The sequence below is a fragment of the Zalophus californianus genome, chromosome 2 (assembly GCF_009762305.2).
Source record: "Zalophus californianus isolate mZalCal1 chromosome 2, mZalCal1.pri.v2, whole genome shotgun sequence".
Lineage (NCBI taxonomy): Eukaryota > Metazoa > Chordata > Mammalia > Carnivora > Otariidae > Zalophus > Zalophus californianus.
In genome coordinates, this window is record NC_045596.1 from 99,906,024 (window position 1) to 99,926,909 (window position 20,886).

A 20,886-nucleotide genomic window follows, 5' to 3' on the forward strand; every position below is an offset into this window, starting at 1 on the left:
AGACATTATGCTAGCACAATACATAATGATCTCATTTAAACTTCACAGAAATTTTGAAAGGTAGGATACCTTTTCACAGATAAAGAACAGAATCTAAGGCTCCAAGAGGAGTAGATTACAAATTAAATGGTGACTCTGAAGATCTTTGATTATCATTTAGTCCAACCACCTTGGCTTTATAAATAAACAGGTCTAGAGAGGCTAAGTGACTTGTTCAAAATCACATGACTAGTTAATGGCCAAACTCGAACTAAGAGCCAGGCTTCCCGATTACTACTCTTGGAGCTCCTAAAAATGACAAAGTGAATCTTTCATAGTGATTTCAATATAAATGGAAAAACATATATTTTACCTGAGTGAGTGATCATGTGACGTTTTAGCTGGTTAGCTGAAATAAATTTCTTCATACATTCTTGACAATCAAATATCTCATGAATCTGCAAAAGGTTAAGTGGATAGTTAAGTCAACTGTCAAAGCCAAATAAATTAGAGCAAAAGTAAAAGTATAAACATGTAGACAGCTGCTACTGCAATATCTATGTATTATAATTCAGCCCTAATTTATTCACACTGTCTTATATAAATTGAAAATGCAGTGAACATGTTACCTAGTAAAATCTTATCATTAAAAGAAAATACAAGATTGGAAGGGTGCCTGGGTGGCTCAGTTGGTCAAGCGGCTGCCTTCAGCTCAGGTCATGATCCCAGGGTCCTGGGATGGAGCCTCACGTCAGGCTCCCTGCTCAGCGGGGAGTCTGCTTCTTCCTCTCACTCTCCCTCCCCACTCTCTCTCTCTCTCTCTCTCTCTAACAAATAAAATTTAAAAAGGAAAGAAAATACAAGATTGCAGCACAGTATTTAAATATGTGATGCAGCTGACTATTTAGTGAGTATTAAATTTCTACACTCTGTAAAGAGTTATACCTAATTTACATTAATTCTTTGTTATGCACAAATTTAGGTTTGAAAATATGTAATCTTATAGGTAATAAGATTCCCTTTACAGTAGTCAAACTATTTTAAATTTAAATGTATATACTACAGAACAAAGCATTAATTATCATGAAAGACAAGAAGATACATGATTCTGAAAAACATTTAGCTCACAGTGAAAATTCTTACATGATAGGAAGATCACAACAAAAAGAAAAGCTCAAAAACCATAATAAGAAGAGGTGGAGCATAACTTTAGCAAACAACTGGCTAAATAATTATTACAACTAGATATTAAGTTTAGCTCTTTCCCTTCCAGACACTAACTCAGAGTAATTGAATAGGTGGTATGAAAAGTAGAAGCCCAGTTTATGATCAGAAACAATGCACAAAGTTCTAAGAGGAATGTACTACAAGAAAAAACATCACAGCGTTTTGCCGAAGATTCAAAAATGGTGAAGTTAAGTTTTTGTTTCAACCTCATGAAAGGTAGAGCTCACAATACTAAGCACCAGACAAGCAAAGGCCCTTCCTTGGAAAGCCAGATACTATGCTTATCCCTGCAGAATAACTAGGGCCACTGCAGAGAGAAGTCAAGGCAGAGGACCATGAACTGGTACAGCAGTGAGTAAAGAGGGGCTTGGGTTATATTCTCATGAACGGCTCCCTTGATCTAAGTGGCCATGGAAGAACTCAAGACCGAGAGAGTGAAAAGCGGGGAAGGCAGGGAAACAAAAGCTAGGAAAGTTAACAGATCCCAGGTCTGCGGTCTGTGCCTTAATGCTACACCCAACCCCATGGCAGGTCTGAGGCTGCCTAGCCACCTTCTGCTTCTGTCAGACCTGATTCTGTCAGACCCTGATGAGTAAACTCCTCTGGGAAAAGCAGAGAAAAGGTAGATAAACAAGGCAGAAGCAGAACGGTGTCATTCCACTAGAGTCTGACTTACATCTCTGCTTCCATACAGTGCTACCTCATCTCAATCAGTGAATACATGGAGTCCAAAGAGTTCTATGACTCCTCAGAAAACAAGGTGGGAATCTGCACAAGTACTCAGAAAGCAAGTAGTACGCAGTACAGAGAAAAACTTTCAGCCTGAGCCATTTTAAAGACAGCCTCTTCAATCATCCAAGACCCTCACCGTGGCTTTGGTCGAACAACTATGTTTAAGGAGCAGTGATATTATGCGTAATATTTATTTAAAGACAGTATGAAGACATTTATATTCTTAAACTCTGTGTTTCTGTAATATATGCCTTTTATAATAACAGTATGTTTTATAATAACAATATACCTCTTAAAAAGATGATATGCCTTCTGAACCATACATAAATGAAAACATATTTAATTTTCATTTTAATACGAAATTTATATTAACATATTAAATTTTTAAAATTATTCAACCAAATATAAAATGTTAACTGTTAAATAAACTACTGTAGCATAGTACCCATACTTGTTCACTTAACTCTAGTGGCTCCTGAAACACGAATTATTTTTAAAGGTTCAATTGAATTGATTTTCCATAATTACAAAATAGAATTTTCACTGTACATGCAAGCATTTTTGCATTGAATACCATACTTACAGTGGAAAGTTGAGGCCCAAGCTATTTTTAAAAATCCAAAAAAAGCGTGATAAAACAATCAGATTTCAAATGAAAATGACAGGTAAAACCATTTATCTATGCCTAATGCTAAATAAAGCACAATTTTCAAAATGTCCAGCTTACTAATTGATATGGAGGGTAATAACTTACAATTTGAAGTCCCTAATTAGGTCATTCTCAAGAAGGACCATAATATGTCTTATTGTAACATGGGATAGTATATAGTAACGTAAGATACCATTCTAGACCATAATGTAATTTGGCATATTTATAAAGCACCCTCTACTGGCAAGAGTAAATACTGCAACCAAACTCTACTAGACATTCAACATATCCAACTAACTATAAGAATAGAGTCAAAATTGGGAGTCAATAAAAGCTGCCTATGGATTCAGCAAAGCTAAGTTAGAGGAGCTATGCTATAATGAAGGAAGTGCTGCACCGAGCTAATAAGTTATGAGTATTTTGCAGAGATAACTTCGGTGCTGTGTTCTACCATCACCAGGTAGTATTTAGATCTGCCAAGATATTCCTTCGGGAAAAGGTTCTTATATTATGAAAAAAATAAATAAATAAATGGAAAATAGAACGCTTTTCAGAAATATGCCCCACAAGCAGCTTTCCTGAAACATTCTACTTGGTAAAATGTTTAACTTGGTAAAATATCTTAAACTTCAACTTCTTACGATTTAAAGAGATGAGAAATACATACAAGTACAAAGATATTTAGAAAACATCTATTCAATTGGATTTAATCTTTTTTTAATAATTTTTTTTAATGTTGAGTTAGCCAACATAAAGTACATCATTAGTTTTTGACATAGTGTTCAACGATTCATTTGTTCTGTGTAACACCCAGTGCTCATCACAACGCGTGCCCTCCTTAATACCCATCACCCGGTTACAATGTTTTTGTCTCAGACTAGGTTCTTCTTCAGAAGCAATGCCAGTGAAGTGATCAGTGCAAGTACTAAAATCGGAATGATACAGTGAAGATTAGCATGGTCCGTGCACAAGAATTATATACGAATTCTTCAAGTGTTCTATATTTTTTCAACAATCCTAATAAGAAAACCATTTGGAAACTAGAAAAAAAAAGTTTCATTGCACTTACAGAAAAAAAATTAAAAGGCATGAATCAGTTCCAAGTCACATGTAATAAAACAGAGAACAGAGACCCAATGTTACATGGAGTGTTAGGGACAGAAGATGACACCCACTGTCCTCACTCTCAGTCCACTGCTTGTTCCATTATTTCTCCCTGAGGATCTCAATCACCCAACTTATAAAATATAACCTCAGACATCTTTGCCATCTAACTATCTCATGTGTTTGGAGATTAATCCATGACACGTGGTTAGAGCCATCAGACTGAATATTACGAATTTTAAAGTCTGTCAGATTATTTTGGAATATATCAATATACAAATAAAAAGATAAATTAATTTTTTAAACCACAAGAAAAGTAAAATCTTACATTCACTAGTACCATCTCTTCTCTTGTTCAATACTAAATTACTAAAAGAAAATATTATATGCTCCTAGATATTCTGACAAAACAATATGTGAAATTTAAAAATAATCGTTCATCTTTGTTATTACAATATAAGGTAATATTATATAATATGAATTTTTCTAGACTTTGCTATAGTAAGAACAAAAATTGTGAAATTCTACTTTAGTTCTATTCTATTGTAAATTCTATTAACTAGTACCACTGTTGTTAGGGTTAATAACTACTGTATATTTTTCAGGTTAAATTTCCACATAAAATAGTAACTTAGTAAGCTTTATGCTTATTACAAAATATACTTAATTTATTTTCTGTAAATATAATCATTTGTTCCTGCCAACAACACTTTGACATACTTGAACATTATTTTTAGTTCTTCAAAATAATGGAGCTCTTGTCTTTGTTTTGCCAGACTTAAACATCATATGCATCTATTTTTAATAGCTAAGTGCCACTGCAGAGCACATTATAAATACACAAAACTGTTAAGTTTTCATCAAATGTATGGTATTTCCTGAGCAAACAGCAACTGACAAAGCTTGAAACCATGGTGTGGTGTTGCCGTGAAAGGCTCAGTTAGATGTAACACTTTGCAATGGAGAAATATTTCTATTAATTCTGAGTGATAAACAATTCAAAATACATTTTTGCAAGAACTTACTTTTCTGCATATCAGTCTTGCATTTTAGAATATGTTAGCATATAAATTAATGACAAAGCTCTGTCTGTATAAATATAAAAAATCAACTAAAAATTTTCATGGCAGACACTATAAATGACTAAAAGATCTTATACTCTGATGAGCATTAATCTTCATCTTACTGACCTTTCTATGTTCCTGCAGGCTTGAGGCTGAAGAACACTTTTTATTGCACACTGAACATATGAGCTTTTTCTTAGGATCTCCTAAAATGAAAATAAAATGCCAACATGATTTAAATGAGAATATTAGAAGGATATCAGATACAATGTTTCTAAACACATATTTCTTAACTTAGAATTCCAAAACTTTCAGTGTTATAGTTATATCCATTAAACTGCATTTTAAACCCTTTCTTTTTAAATATGAAAAATATTCAGCATGATATAACATTTCTACATAAATAAAATAGGTCTTTCACCTTTCCATAAACTAATGTAAAATTTTTAAAAAGCACTTACATGAAAAATTTTACTTGAAATTAATCAAATGTGTTTATAAAAATTAGATTTATTAACTCAAGCTGATTTTGCTACTTTAAATTTTAACAGAATATTTCATTTAATATTATATTATTAATATATTATACCATTTTTATATATAAACATATAAGTATTATATAAATATTTAAAACTCATTCTGGGTTTTTTAAGATGGAATTCATAGATTATTCTTTCCATCACTAGATTCCTGCAAAATCTATGAACATATACTTTCTCATATTAATATTATAAAACAATAAAAAAATCAAGTACAATAAAACATTATATTGACATTCATATTAATATACAAATCAAAACAAGCCCAATTTTGTCTTCCTACATAGTGATCATAGTAGCTCATTTCATATTTCAAATTTCACAGTGGTTGTAGAAATGAAGACTCAATAAAACATTTTTCAAATATGATGTAATAATAGCACCATCTGTACTACCATAAATAACTGGAGTGGTTTTTTTTCAATTTTTAATTAGTTAATTTCAAATATACAAAAAGTAAACAAATAATATGAGGAACCACCATGTATCCATCACCTGGCCCCAACAATGACAAATCCATGGCTATTCCTGCCTTAACCTCAACCCCATCTCCTCCCCCATTTATCCATTATTTTGAAAACAAACCAAGTTAAAAAGAAGTTTTCCAAAATGATTTTATCATAGGACTGTGTTTATGAAAGAAAAACACTTTTAGAAAAAGAAAAATATGAATTTTTGTCTTATCCTTCAAGTTACTTATTTCATATGATGCACTGTTTTTAGCATGCCGAATATTATAGCCAAGAAAATTTTTCTTAGTGATTGACAAGTAATTTGGCTACTGAAGGAGAAAATTCTCCCAAACAAAATAAGTATCTTTGTACATATAGACTGAATACATGAGGGGCCACTGAGAAAGAATATTCCTTCTTTTCAGCTCCCACTAGCAGGCATTTCCCTCCTTCAATCCATAAACTTTTATTGCTCGATCTTATCCCTCATACCAGCTGCTCCTTGAGACTAGACCCTAACCTTCCAAAAAGGTAGGTCAGAGCCTGAGGGAAAGAACAGAAAGAAGTGAGACATTCCCAACCACACCTGTTACTTTAGCTTCATCTTCCTGCCACTGTCCCTCCAGCTGGAATCATAGGCAGTATACCATACCCCCATCCTTACTCTTCAACCTCTCCTCTCCTCCTCATGTCTTCTATTCGTCATCCTTGGACTGAAATCCTAGCTCTTTTGAGAAAAAAAATATATATATTTTAAAAAGTTATGACAATTTGCCTGAGAGTACAGACGAATGTTATCTCCCATAAATACAAAACCTCTTGGTTTTAGTACCCACAGACTCTAAACAAAAGAAAAAAATGGAAGTGGGTTAAGAAAGTCCAGCCCCTTCACTTTCTCTGTTTCCTCTTGGGTAACTGTGAATGTCCTTACCACTCTACTGGCTTCCCTAGGCTGAAGGACAACAGCCCATACAAAGCCATAACTAGACTTTTTACTATTTTAGTTTTGCTATATTCAGTTAAGTTTGATTTTTTACTTTCAGATTCAACTTTCAAAAAATTCGGGAACACATTTTTTATGATGGTAGGAGATATATGAGAAATTAATACAGCTGTACTGAATACACAGTCACCTAAGTACTGTGATTTTCAGTACAATGTGGCTTAAGTATGCTTCCAAGCATTCTACAATCAAGTGTGTGAACACTGCTTTGCTATGCTATTCTGAATGTGGAATATCTCTCTCCAAATGCCTGTGTATCTCATAGAAGAAAGGGGAGAAGCAAAAGAGGGGCTATGAATGAGAGACCGATTGTGTACCGATCCCAACAAAAGGTACATATAGTAACCTCTAATATAGTATGTTCCATATTTTGTATGTTTCCACAACATAGAAATATAAAAAAATTCCTCTTATAAATTATTTCCTACGAAGTCAAAATGATTTCCAGAATCAGTAATATTATAATATCCAAGGCCAATTACAAGAAGCCTCAAAGAAATTATGCTTATAGCACAGCCTGAAGACCACATGCCCAATAACAAGAATGCAAGTTTCCAGAGTTTCAGTATGCATCTGCTTTTTTACTTAGTTCAGCAAAGTTAACTTTAAAAATGACATGAAAGATTTGTTGTAATACATTGCAGACAAAGATGGAGAAAATTAAGAACAGCATTTTAAACATAACAGCTTCAAAAAAAAAAAACTACAAAAAACTATCAAAAAGTTATGCTTGCCTTTTGTAAGCATAGGGAAGGCCCAGTATAATGAATTCAGAAAAATGCCATCTTCCCTAAATCAGCCATATATTCTTCAAACGGAAAAAAAGAAGTTAGAATACTGGAAAGTCCTGTTGATCTCATCCTGAAGCTGTATTTTCCAAGGCCATACTTTCTACCACCTAGAGCTTTCAAACAGAGCTCTAACTTAATCTGAGGCCCAAACAGAGATGCCAAGTGGGAGCCAGTAAGTCACACTCATACTCGCTTCTATATAACTTTAACATTAAAGGAGATACTTTTTGGACAATGAACAAAGAGAGGATACAGAAGCTGAGTAGTGATCATCCTGTTCTCACGCATGTGAGAATAAACAAGACGGGAGAAGAGAAATCCACATTCCCCACATCCAGAAAGACATCTTTCCACACATTTCCCAGAAGCCAAGGGCAAATGTAAACACGTGAGACAAGTATAGATACAGGCGGCTGTGAGGAGTTCCACGAATGTCGGCCTCCTTTAAGGAAAAGACACTGAGGAAGTGAAAAGTTAACTCTGACAATACAGCCATCTGTTCAACTCAGTGCAAGAGATTCAATCCCTAAGCCAAAATACATTTACCATGTGCTAAACAGATACGATCTAAGTGACCGTCAAATGTTGTATTTGTTTTATTGTTTAGCTGGCCATTAGAAGGCATTCAAATAGTATCTGCTCTATTAACCCAAATACATTCAATTCCCATGTCAAAATGCAGTAAGTAATTTTCTCCAATATAGAAGAAATATAAATTTTAAAAAATGGAATTTTACTGTAAAAATACTAAGGCACGAGAGCATCATGTAACAGTTTTAAAATCTATCTCCATAAAGAGAAATTTCGTATTTCACCTTTAAATTTTTATTTGAAAATATTAATTCTTAATACACCTGCCTACCAAGCTCCAGTAGGTTCTAGCTTAGGTTTCCAGCTAAGATTACTTTAGACATACGAAAAATGACAAATACTGCTGAAATCAACTTGCAAAAGAAATAGTGTTTGGTGAAAGAAAAAAGTCCACTGCCAGAGCTCCACATCTGTATGAGTCCGATGGAAAAGCAAGCTCTCTCCTTGGGAGCAAGAATTAAAAACAGATCACTGCAGCCCGGGGAGAGGAGGCCCCTTTAGAAACGACCCTGCAGGGACTTCTCACCAGCATGGACGTTTTCCTGGTGTCTTCTGAGGGCATCCCTGCTCTTCAGCCTCTTCCCACAGCTGTCGGCCTTGCACACAAACCTGGCATCTCCCCGGCAGGTCTCCTGGTGCTGCTCAAAACTGCAAGACAACCAGTCAAGGGGAAAAGGGAGAAGAGACGGTGAAGCCATACCTAAATAATTCTTACATCGCGGCAAGCTTTTGCAGTGCAAGCTCTCTAGCCCCGTTTCTAGGTCATTTCATGCATTACCTGGGCAGGAAAAAGGAAAGTACTTAAATTCCCACAACAGCCTTGTGATACTAAGTCACTACAAAGCGTGGAAAGCACGCATGCTAAAAATGACCCACAATTAGATAACAGCCATCTGAGAACTCAGAAACACAACCTTGATGCTGAACTGAAGGAAGAACTGCAAACAGAGCACTGAAAACTTCGTGAAGAATCCTTCAGACTGCTTTTTGCCGTGCACTGAAGAACACTGAGGGGAAATAGAAAAAAAGAAACAAAAAGAAATAAAAACTGGAAGCGTAATACAAAAACTTAAGAAAATCTCTCTACTTTAAATAAAATCATGTTTGTGATCTCTGTTTTCATTCTGTCTTTGCCCTTTAAAATTTTAATAGTACCTAATTTAACTGTAAGACCCAGCTCAGCAAAAGTATCTTTGGTGTAGATTCAATAAAAGCTGACTAGACTGCAGTTTTAAAAGTCTTTTCACTAAAAAGTATACAGCCCTTGCTTTTTTTTCAAGAGCCTATAACAGAATTTCTAAGTGTTTACTCTCTTGCTATTATAAAAGTTTTTTTTTTAAGCAGAAATTTTTCATCTCAAATTTTGTAAGCAAAGTTGGATGCATATAATATGTGAAAATTGTCTTAATGTAAAATATAGAATGTTTCAGAATTTTACTTTAATGAGTAAAAAATGAAATATTAAGTCTCTTAAAGATTTCTTGCTCATATACAGGTGACATTCTTAAAATAAAAATATATGTATCTACGTTCTCACTTTTAATAATGAGTGTAAAATATTTAAGTAAAAAGATAACTTTATATGCTTGTTAATATAAAGTCAAAATAATAAAGGGTGCAGAGCAATGTGTGGGATCATTTAATTCATCTTAATGTCATATCCTATACCTATTCATCATTAAATTGTTCCTTCTAAATTGTTATGAAATAAACAGTGCTTCTTTTCTAAAATGTCCCTGTTTTCTTTATACTCTCAACTCTCTCCATTTCTTAAACTTTTCTTTTACTGATTTCAGAGAGAATATCAAATGTAGACAACTGAAACTTGATCTGTGACCTCAGAGCACTAACTAAATTATGCATAACTGAATTTCAGCTTAGTAAACCAATGAGCTTGATATTTAATGGCAAGTAATTAAATGGACAGACTTATTAGCATAAACAATGCTCACTTGTTGAAGTTCATAATCAGAATGTTTCAAAATCAACATATTATACTAAGAAAAGATAAGTTAATGACAATGACAACATAGAACGTTTACTATCTTCCTCCCATCCTATCTCTGTCACACACACACACACACACATACACACACGCACACATGCACACATGCACAAGTTAAAAACTGTAAAACAAATCAAATGGAATAGTTAAAAAAGTGTTAGCTTATAATTTTAGATATTCTTTGCTGTACGTACTGTCTTTGCAAAGCCTGTTTAACTGGGAATTTCTTCCCACAGTTCTTGCACTTAAATTCTTTCTCCTCGGTAGGTTTTTGGTGCAATGTCTGAAGATGCTCAGCAAGAATTTCCTCGCTGGTAAAACTTGAGTCACACTGGGGACAAGCATGGTCCTCTTTACGGCCAAGGCAATCTGCACATTTACAAGGAAACAGATTTAGAAGACAAAAATTAACAGCCAAGAACTGCTCGGTTTTATCTTCATTTTAAAATCAAAATTAATTCTGTTTAATAGTATCAGAAGAGTAAACGCTTATTACTTCTATGAATATTAATAATGTCCACGAAAAATAACAGGAAGTGTTACTAGAGAGAAATACATTGTCTTTTAATTCCTTTCTCTTGTTTCAGCAAATTAATACAAAATCAAAACCAATTTTTAATTTATCCTACAATGTTCACTTTTCACATCAAAGAGTTATTACAAATGTTGAATGAGAAAGCAAAAGTTTTCCCTGAAATGGGTCATTTTGAGTTCACTGAGTGCACAAAGAGAAAAAAAATCCAACCAAGGCAAACAATATGGAATCACCAAGGGGAATTTCACATATATGTGGAAAAGACCAAGGTCAAAAAAACAGCAATCATTACGGCAGGTGCAGTGAGGCTCCACTGCGTCTCTGGCTTGTCAGTTCCTATGGACGGTCACAGCTCCACCCAAATTTCTCAAAGTACACTACCTACGTTACAGATTTTTTTCTGATTACTAAATAAGATGAGATTTAGAAAATTTAGAAAATATAAAGAAAATAAAAATGACCAATAATCCCAAAAGGAAGAGACAACCGCTTAATAATATATTTTCAAGTCTGATTTGTCTTTTGTCCATTCACATTTTATGCACAGTCTAACTATATTTATGATCATACTTCTTATGCAATTTCTTCTGCTGCTCTTTTTTTTTTCATTCAACATTTTCTCTATTAAAAAAATAAGGTTCCATATTTATTTAACTAAACTCCCCATTGTTTGACATTGGAGTGGATTATTTGTTTCTTTTGTGTTGTGGGTTTGTTATTCCGTGTTTTGGGTTTTTATTGGGGGGATGGTTTTATTAAATAAAAACTGATTTCTAAAGTAAAAATAGCAATAATGTTAATAATGTAAGTACCTGATACATGTGTTTTAAAAATCTATTTAAGTTTCTGTTGATTATTTTTACAAAAGTAAATCTGATCGAAGTGAATTTGATATTTGTTAACTAAAGAAAAATCAGGGTGATAATAATAAGCAGGAGACTCATTTTTAAGCTAAAATAGTGGACACAATAATAACATGCCCGGGGGGAGAGGGGTGGTGACATTAAAAAAATAAATAAATAAATACAAAAAGTACATCATAGGGAATGCAGTCAGTAATACTGTAATTCACATAAATACATACCCCTCAAAAAGAAAACACAGAATAATACAGAAATAATCCCTGTCACCCAAAGTCTGAAATGCAAAACAGCAAAATGCATATTTGAAAGATAGAACAGAAAGCCTGCCCTCATCTTCCCCTTAAATAATCCAACTCAAATAAAGAAACAGAAGCAATAAGCTGGCAATGCTCGGAACACTTACACTTTCTCAGCCAGTAACGTACAGTTAGAATAGGAAATTCCTATGAAAGACATTACTACTATGGTGGCTAAAGAAGCTAGTGTCACTTCTGAAATGGCTTTGCTAATAAACAAAATGAAAAACTACCCTATGGTAAATTTCAGCCTATTACAAAATGTGAATACTTATAACATCATTCATATTTCTTTCGAACCCCATCAGGAATAAAACACAACGTAACAGAAACAAGTCCCACTAATAATCGATTATTCCCCAGCAGATGGCAAACAAGCGACATCTCCGGATTGCAGGACTGCTCTAAGCAGGTCAGACCTACAGCCAACACACTGTTTTTGGTTACCCAACTGAAACAACCTAACAGTCCTGCAGGCCTCTACAATCAGAACAGAAAGAGATTTCCAGAAGTTCCAGAGTCTCCAAGGATCTCTAACAAGAGAGAGGCCCAGCATCCAGCAGCACCCTCTGGACACCTCTGCACTCGCCCTTCCCCTTGTGCAGATGAGAACGTAACGTCTCCAAGAGTTAGTGACCTGCTTGGTTCCAAGACTGACTAGTGGCAGATCCAGGGCTGGAGTACAAAATTCCTCACGCTCGCCACCCCACTGTACCAGGGATAGCAGTGCGAGCCAGGAGCTGGTGCTGACCTTGGCAGTCCTACAGGGTACATCTATCACCCACACCCAGCATTCTCCTCCTGCTGGAAGAAAAGTGGGCTTACAGCTGGATAGCCTCTGATAGTCGTTTTGACCACAACTATTTTGACAACCCCCTATGATAACGCAACTATAATGCACCAGCTGTTCAAACTGTATTTCTCCTACAACTTCCCTTCTCTCAGATCACCAGTTAGAGGCAATACCTTTTCTGCCAGCTGTTGATTGTCCTTTAGAATTTTTAACTCCCCCTTCTTGGACCATTGTCATAATTTGCTGTTCTTCCTCATCGGCCTCCATGTCACTGTCCAGGTAGCCAATCAGCAGCTCTGTATCTGTTTCTATATCTTCAATTGCCAAATAGAAAATGTTTTCTCCTTCCTGAGACAAAATTAAAAAATATGCTGTTGTATGACAAATATAACTCAATGATTTAAAAAACGTTGAACCATTCATTTCTAATAGTAATGACATTTTAAGATACATTGAGTCCCATGTGCCCATTGAAAGACTATTCGTCTGTTTTTTTTTTTTCATAGCTCTCACTGATCTAGATACTGAAAAAGGAAACTGACAATATTCAGTCACCTGGCAAATAAAATACAAATATATATATATTACAGATAGTGACATTTATATATATCAAATGAAAGACTAGTTATTTATATTTCTAGAAGTGAATTTCACATTGTTAATTTGCCTAATGCAGTAACACCTGTGGAGGCCCGTAAATGCAGTAAAAAGAAATTTGTTAAGTAATGGTGTCATTTCTGCACCCAGAGAACAGTGTGCTATCAGTGACCTAATTACAATTAATATTAAATCCAAAACTGGAAGAAAAAAAAGCTTTCAAGTTATAACAAAAGTCAGAGGAACAGCAAACGAACCCTAAAAGAATTTCCAAAAACCTGGACCAAAAATAGAAAAAAGACCAGGCACCTGAGAGGTTCAAAAAATTGACTGAATCATCATGTGTATCTAAATTCCACTAAAATGACAGGAGAACAGAGAAGAAAGGAAGTTCCACTATCAACACATCAAAATTTTTTTGGAAAATTCTGGAAGATTAGAAATCAGGGTCGAAATGATAGATAACTACTGCAGAAGAAATTCCAACCCATAAAAGACACAAGAAAAAAGTTACAAAGAAGAACCTACTTCCCAAGGAAACTCCAGAGAAACTTCACACTTGGAATGAACTGGTACAAAAAGCCCCTCTGGGCCTTCGGCCAATCACCAGGGAGGCCAGAACTGGGGCTGCTTAGCTCGCTGTGCCCAGGAGAAACACCCAGAATTGCTGTCTTTTACATAGTTGAGGATTTGTTCTGGGAGGGCTCCTAGTTTGGCTGCTGAGGATAAAAAGAAGCAAAGCATAGCCTGAATTTTTTGAACCTTGGTGGTAGGCAAGGGGAGGGAAGGACAAGAAGAATAAGCTCCACCAAGGAGTGAAATTCAATAAGGGAGAGAACACAGAACAAAGCCTTCTCTCCATTGGCATTATCACCACACTCTTGTTAAGGAGGAAGAGACAGAGGACGAGGGGCAATAGGTAAGGTGAGTGGGAGAAGGGCGAGGGGAGGAAGAGGGACATGTAACGGGTCTACGTGTGTGTGTAGATATGTATACACAAGCAGAACCCTTGGGAAAAGCTGGAAAAATATGCATCAAACTGTTATACAGTTATCATTTGGAGGCTGGGAGGAAAAGTAGTCTATATTCAATACCGTTTTAGGTTTTTTTGTTTTGGTTTTTACAATGAACAGAATCTTTGTAATTTTTAAAACAATATACATTAGAAAATACCATGCAAGAGACAGAAATGATGATCATATTTGTCATTTCTGGTCAAGAAAGGCTTGATGCAAAAGCTCAAAGCATTGAACAAATCTAACCATCAGCTACAGTTGATTAAAGGATGTTTCTATAATATTTAGAGCATCCTTGGAAGTTTTTCGAATTTCAAACCTCCAGAAACTATACAGAGTTATTTTTAATTAAGAACACAGTTAACTTCTACACAATTGTTACTCTTTGTGCAACAGAAATAAACAAAAAACAATGTAGACACTCAGCAAAGGAGTGGTCTCTTTTTAAATTAACCCAGAAGTGGTAATTTCCAGGGTTTGGAAACCACTCGCCAAGAGTTACCCAAAGCAACAAAGGACTCACCTAATGAAGATTTCAGAATACAATCATAAATCTTAGCACTTATCTGATCAACATCCAAGAAATTTAACTGAAACGTCTTTCCAGAATATTAATCATCAATTTTGTGCAGCACCAAGAAAAGATAATTTTTAATTTTAAAGCATGATATCATTAACTTAAACTGCAATCATAAGACACAGCATGCCTATTTAGGGACTTCATAATAAAAAAAAAATTTCATATACCAGTTAAAACCTCAATTTAATAAAAGTAATAGCATGATAGCCGCCAAGGGCCAACTACATGTTTTGCCTGTATGCCAATATATGGTACAAAGAGGAATGTCATTACAGGTATTACTCCAATCTATTTATTTAATAGAAATATATAGATACCTTTCGACATATAATTCCTACCACTACCCAGACCAAGAGTCTCTTCCTTTCATTTAAAACTAGCACAGTAGTTTTAAGAAGTATCCTCTTAAATTGCTTCCTTCCCTACACTTCACTAATTTAATCACATAACAACTCTTCATTATATTGTTCTCCTTCAAAACTTCCCATTGCCAGAACCTGCCAGATTCCTAATCTCTGGAGCTCTCTTGAGCTCTTGGGGCAATATTCCTCACCTGTAGGCTCACCCCCGGGCCCAATTCTGTGCCCTTTGGCAAGAAGAATTTAAAGGGTGTTGACCCAAAGTCCTGGGACTCAGCATCAACTCCTTGTTGTCGTTAGCCTGGCTCTGACCTTGTGTTCCAGCTTTGATGACTGTTCTAATATTTTGATTCTGAAATTTACTTCTTATTAAAGCCATCATTTCTGGTCATCAGGTTTGTGGCTTATTCCCCTGAACACAGTTCCCTCCATAAGAAAATCACTCTTTATATTTACATGTTAGGGTTTAGCACCTTCCTGGACTCTGCCTGGGGTCTGGGGCCCTGTTTTTGGTTCCTGTTATGGGCTCCTGGTGATTTTCCTGAAAATGCTTGCGTTGGGGGCACCGGGTGGCTCAGACGGTTGAGCATCAGACTCTTGGGTTTCCACTCAGGTCACAATCTGGGGGTCTGGGATTGAGCCCCCAGGTCAGGCTTTGCGCCCAGCATAGAGTCTGCTTGTCCCTTTCCCTCCTCCTCTGCTCTTCCCCCTGCTCATGCTCCCTCTCTCAAATAAATAAATAAAATCTTTGAAAAAAAAATGCTTTGGCTGAAAGAAGGCTATTCAACATGATGATCTGTTCAAAAGCAAATATTCTTTTTTTTTTTAAGATTTATTTATTTATTTTAGAGGAAGGGAGAGAGAGAGGGTGCAGTAGCACAAGTTGGGGGAGGAGCAGAGAGTGGGGGAGGGGGGTTTTCAAGCAGACTTCACGCTGAGCTCACAGCCCCACGGGAGGGGGAGCTGATCTCACAACCTGAGATCATGACATGAGCCGAAAGCAAGAGTCCCACACTTTACAAACTGAGCCACCCAGGCGCCCCAAAAGCAAATAGTCCTCAGCCAGTGGTTTTCATTGTGTTGGTAATCAGGATACAATAGAGAGTGAATGGTTTTACAACTGTTATCCAACTCTTACATTACTGTCCATCATTCTGAATTTGTTGTCTCTTAGTCTTGTTTCATTTTGCTTTATTTGTATATCATTTTCAGCTAATTATTTCTACTGCAAGCTGTTTGTAGCATCAAAAAGCTGCAGTAGCATAAATGTCCAACAACAGAAGTTGGAATAAATTAAATACCTAGCAATTGGTTTTAAAATTTACCAGATGTAATTTTTATAGGAAAAAAATATATGTCATATATGTATGTGTGTGTGTGTATATATATGTGTGTGTGTGTGTATATATATATATATATATATACACACATACCAATGTGCCCCACAAAGAAAAAGATACCAACAAGCATGTTAACAGAGCTTACTTCTAAGTAGAGGTAATTCTAAGTATTTTGCAGAGTCTTCTGCTAGATCATACTTTACAATTTTTCTAGAATTAACAGGGGTTACTTTTGTAGTAAAAGAAAACAATAAATAATAAACAGACCTGGTTCTTGATACCCAGAAGTGGTACCACATAGTGACTAAACAGCACAGGCTTTGGACTGGCCGGGGTTCAAAGTCTCTTTCTGCGGTTGATTGGCTGTGTAACTGTGCCAACAGCTTAATCTCCCACACCACCCGTTTCTTCATTTGCAAGATGAAGAAAATAACATTGCTTATCTCACAGGCTGGTTGTAACAATTAAAAGTGAGAATATCTGTAAAATCTGGTAAAGTGCCTGGCATATGGTAAGCATTCATGAATGGTAGCTGCTGCTATTATTATTATTGTTGTTGTTGCTGTTACTATTATTATCATGATATAAAACTTGAAAACCAGTGCTTACAATATTCCTTTTTTTCAAAATTTATTTCAACCCAACTGCCACATAAAGTTGCTATGACAATGATGCTTTTGACTGAATTTCATTTGGTCAAATTGCTCTCGGTCAAAATATAATTCAATTCCACTGACTGCCTACCAGAACTCTGAATTGCTTTGGATTTCTGGTTGTCACGCTCTGTTCTCTTGTTAACATACTAATGTGTCACTCTGGTTTGGATCTCCGATCTCAGTCACTTGTCTGAACTATTCCTAATGTGACCGGCCATCTGCTTTGCTTGCAACTGAGGGGTTTCCCAGGACATGGGGCCTTCACAGCTAAACTGAAAAGTCCTGGGCAAACCAGGACAGTTGGTCACCGTACCTTCACCCATCATGTTCTCCAAAACCACATTCTAAACTCTACTTAAGATTTCCTACCAATAATACTGACTGGGTCCATCTCCCAATCTCCAGCCCCCGCTCAGGGTTTTCAACATATAGAACCAGTCATATCCCCAAATATGGCTCCAAAGCCTTATCAAATAGACTCCCATAATCTGAACCCACTTTGTCCTCTCATCTTCAGCTATCCTTCAAACGAACCTGCCTCCTATTCTTCAGTCCAGCTGGTATACTTCTTCTCAGAAGACACTGGCCTCATTCCTGCCTTAGTATAATTGCAAAGATGCCACCTGGCCTCCCTGTTACAACTCCTCAGCATCATCTGAGGCACAGCTCATTTTCATCCTTCTCCATGAAATCTTCTCTAATCTACTAAATGCATGTAGGTTCCAAGGGGTTTCTCTACATAAAATGCCTTAACTTTACTGGGCAGTTATAATTTCTTTCTGTGGTTTTTGTCATTTAATTCATATGATCAGTGAAATTCTAGTATGTGTTGATCTCGTCTTCCCAAAGATAATTTCCTCAAGGCAGCCAACAAGGAATTACCATGTGTTGCCCACAGCAGAAGCTGTACTCATAACAGTTGCTCAACACTTTACAAATAATGGATAGTAAAAAAGAATACTAAAATGCTTGTGTCTGTAGAAGAAAAGCACTTATTAGTAAAAAGTTTACAGATACTTTCCTTGATTTGCCTTTGGTGGTAGACTATTACAATAAACCAGGTCACAGATAGTGGTGACATGGGAGGGTTATGGCAGGGAAAAAATGGAAATGTTGAGAAGTATTAAGTATGATCTGAAGAGAAAGCAGATGCTATTTCCTGACAATGTACATGCAGTGTGAGAGCAGAAGGGTCGAGGATGAGTCTGGGCTGTTACAGTTTTCCCTCAAGCATTCACAGATGTTTCTCTATTTAATAACAATGCTTCTTAAGGTTCAAAATAAAACACCAACTTCAGATTTTTGCTTTGAACCTGTGTCTTCTTTGTATATGTAAATATATTTTCATGTGGTCCTTCACTCAGGTGCCCAAGAATACTACCCAATTCAGCCATGTTTTAAAGATTTTCTTTAGTTTTTGAGATACAGAAAAAGTGAGAGAGAACAAGCAAGAACTGCGGGGGGCAGGGGGCAGAGGGAGAGGGAGAAGCAGGCTCCCCGCTGAGCAGAGAGTCTGACATAGGGCTCGATCCCAGGACCCTGGAATCATGACCTGAGCCAAAGGCATATGCTTAACCGACTGAGCCACCCAGGCGCCCCCAATGCAGCCATTTTTAAAGTTAATTACTATTCCTCAACAAATCTGCAAAGTAAGAGTCATTCATAATCCCCAATCGAAAAAAAGAAATATTTTAGGTCATAAGCTACTTGCAAAGCTCTTCCTTTGGACAGACAACCCATTCAGATATGTAAAGTACAGGAGAATGCTGATCTGTCTCTCCGAATGACACTGAAAAAAATAATGGTGGCTTAGATTTTATTAGATTCATCATTTTGGTAACATCACATATGGAATTCAGATTTGGAGGCAAATTTACACACACAAGAGCTTCTCTGAACATCTTAATTGTCAGGGTTTTCAAAACAAACTTAGGTAATGAAGATAAACAAATCCAGAAAAAAGTAGTAACCTGGCAGGGATGATTCAACAGGAAAGTGCCATGTGGTAGAGTTGCTACAGAACGCCCTCTTGAGGCAGGTGCTCTCCCAAAATCCATTTCTGAATTCATAAAGTATATAGCAGGGTAGCCATATAAATACTGTTATATCAACTGTCATGAAGTTTGAATGACTAACTGTAGGTGTATGGTCCTAAAAACAAATACTATCATCAATGTCATTATCTCTTTCCATACTAGTAGCCCACTCTTAGCTCACTAGGGTGTCTTAGTGCACTGGTTGGGAAGTTCCATCACGGGAATGAGTCCAGGGGTGATGGAATCAGCCCCTATGCCAGAGTAAAACTCAGGTCTAGAGAGGAACACGAGGAGGCAGTCTTTAGACTTTAGGGCTTTAGAACCAGCATCAGGGTCCATCTCCCAGAAGAACTCCTCCAACCAGTGCACATTTTACAAATGGGAAACTTGAGGTTCAGAGATGATAAATAAATTGTAAAGCTCACACTTAATAAATCTCAGAGCCAGTCTAGAACTAGAACTGTTGAGAAGAACTGGCATAATGAGGTCAGAAGTGAAGTAGACTTAGTTAATCTATACAGCTACGATTTCAATTTTACTGGATAAAATATTTCCTAAAGGAGTCTCAATAACCCAATGCATTTATGGCCTAAAGGGGATTTGTCCTCATATAATTTTTTTTTTATTTTTTTCTGCTTACTTTTTTTTTAAGATTTTATTATTTATTTATTTGCCAGAGAGAGCACGTATAAGCAGAGGGAGAAGTAGGCTCCCCACTGAGCAAGAAGCCCAATGTGGGACTTGATCCCAGGACCCTGGGATCATGACCTGAGCCGAAGGCAGCCACTTAACCGACTGAGCCACCCAGGCGCCCCTCTGCTTACTTTTCAATGACTCACAAAATCATTTCCTTTCTTTGGTCAGACACCTATTATTTACTATGTTGCCTTAACCTCATGCACAGGAAAAACTTATATTCTGTTATGTAGATCTGATATTAATATCTATTAAAATAACCACTTATATGTCATATACAAAGTAAGAACACTTAATTAGGAGTCAAGATTGTTCTTCTGGCTTTGGCTTTCCCACTCAGGCCCTCTCACCTTGGGCAAGTCTCTTATCATCTTTGAAACTCTTTTACTTCGTCTGTAAAAGGATGGAGATAGACTTTATTATCTCATCCCTTCCAGAGCTAGATTCAATCACAAGTGAAATAACATCTTTCCGAAGGGCTATTTTAACGAAGCTAAAGAGAAAAGCATGCCTACAGGATGATGTGATCATTGCTACCCCTCTCAGACTTCACCCTATGAAAAGGAAGGTTGGTATGGAATTAAGAGACACTTAAGGAGGATGTCAGTGAAAAAAAGCTTGGCACACAACCCTGTAAGACTGGGAGAGGGGGCTTCTCTCAAATTACACAGGATAACGTAAGTCACCACTTGATAAGATTTTATCAATGTGACTGCTTCTGTATTGTGGCAATAGCTAGAACCAAAGAAACTCACAATGCCTTCCAGTCTAATTCTTCCTGATTCTATCACTATCATAAAACATTGGATATCTATCACTATCATAAAACTCCTGGATATCTAGATGTACCTACTTTTCAAATTCCCTATCTCCTTCCGACATCCAGCATCACTGAAAAACCTCAGCTTTCTTTGACAATTTGCCCACTGTCCCTTCTCAAGTACCATGCCCCATTAGGACAGATTTCATGAACTCATGCATTT

General features: G+C 36.3%; 1 protein-coding gene and 1 pseudogene across 7 annotated transcripts in view; one reads left to right on the forward strand and one right to left on the reverse strand.

Moving 5' to 3' along the window:
* PRDM5 (PR/SET domain 5) overlaps positions 1-20,886 on the reverse strand; it is a 187,029-nt gene that overhangs the window by 96,645 nt on the left and 69,498 nt on the right. For all 7 annotated transcript variants that reach the window (XM_027598799.2, XM_027598801.2, XM_027598800.2 and 4 more), the window contains 6 exons: positions 12,797-12,971; positions 10,331-10,505; positions 9,046-9,138; positions 8,658-8,779; positions 4,882-4,961; positions 353-437 (listed from right to left, as the gene is read on the reverse strand). In XM_027598799.2, coding sequence (XP_027454600.1) covers positions 353-437; positions 4,882-4,961; positions 8,658-8,779; positions 9,046-9,138; positions 10,331-10,505; positions 12,797-12,971 — 730 coding nt within the window. The remainder of the gene's footprint in view (positions 1-352; positions 438-4,881; positions 4,962-8,657; positions 8,780-9,045; positions 9,139-10,330; positions 10,506-12,796; positions 12,972-20,886) is intronic.
* LOC113926092 lies at positions 3,483-3,595 on the forward strand (annotated as a pseudogene).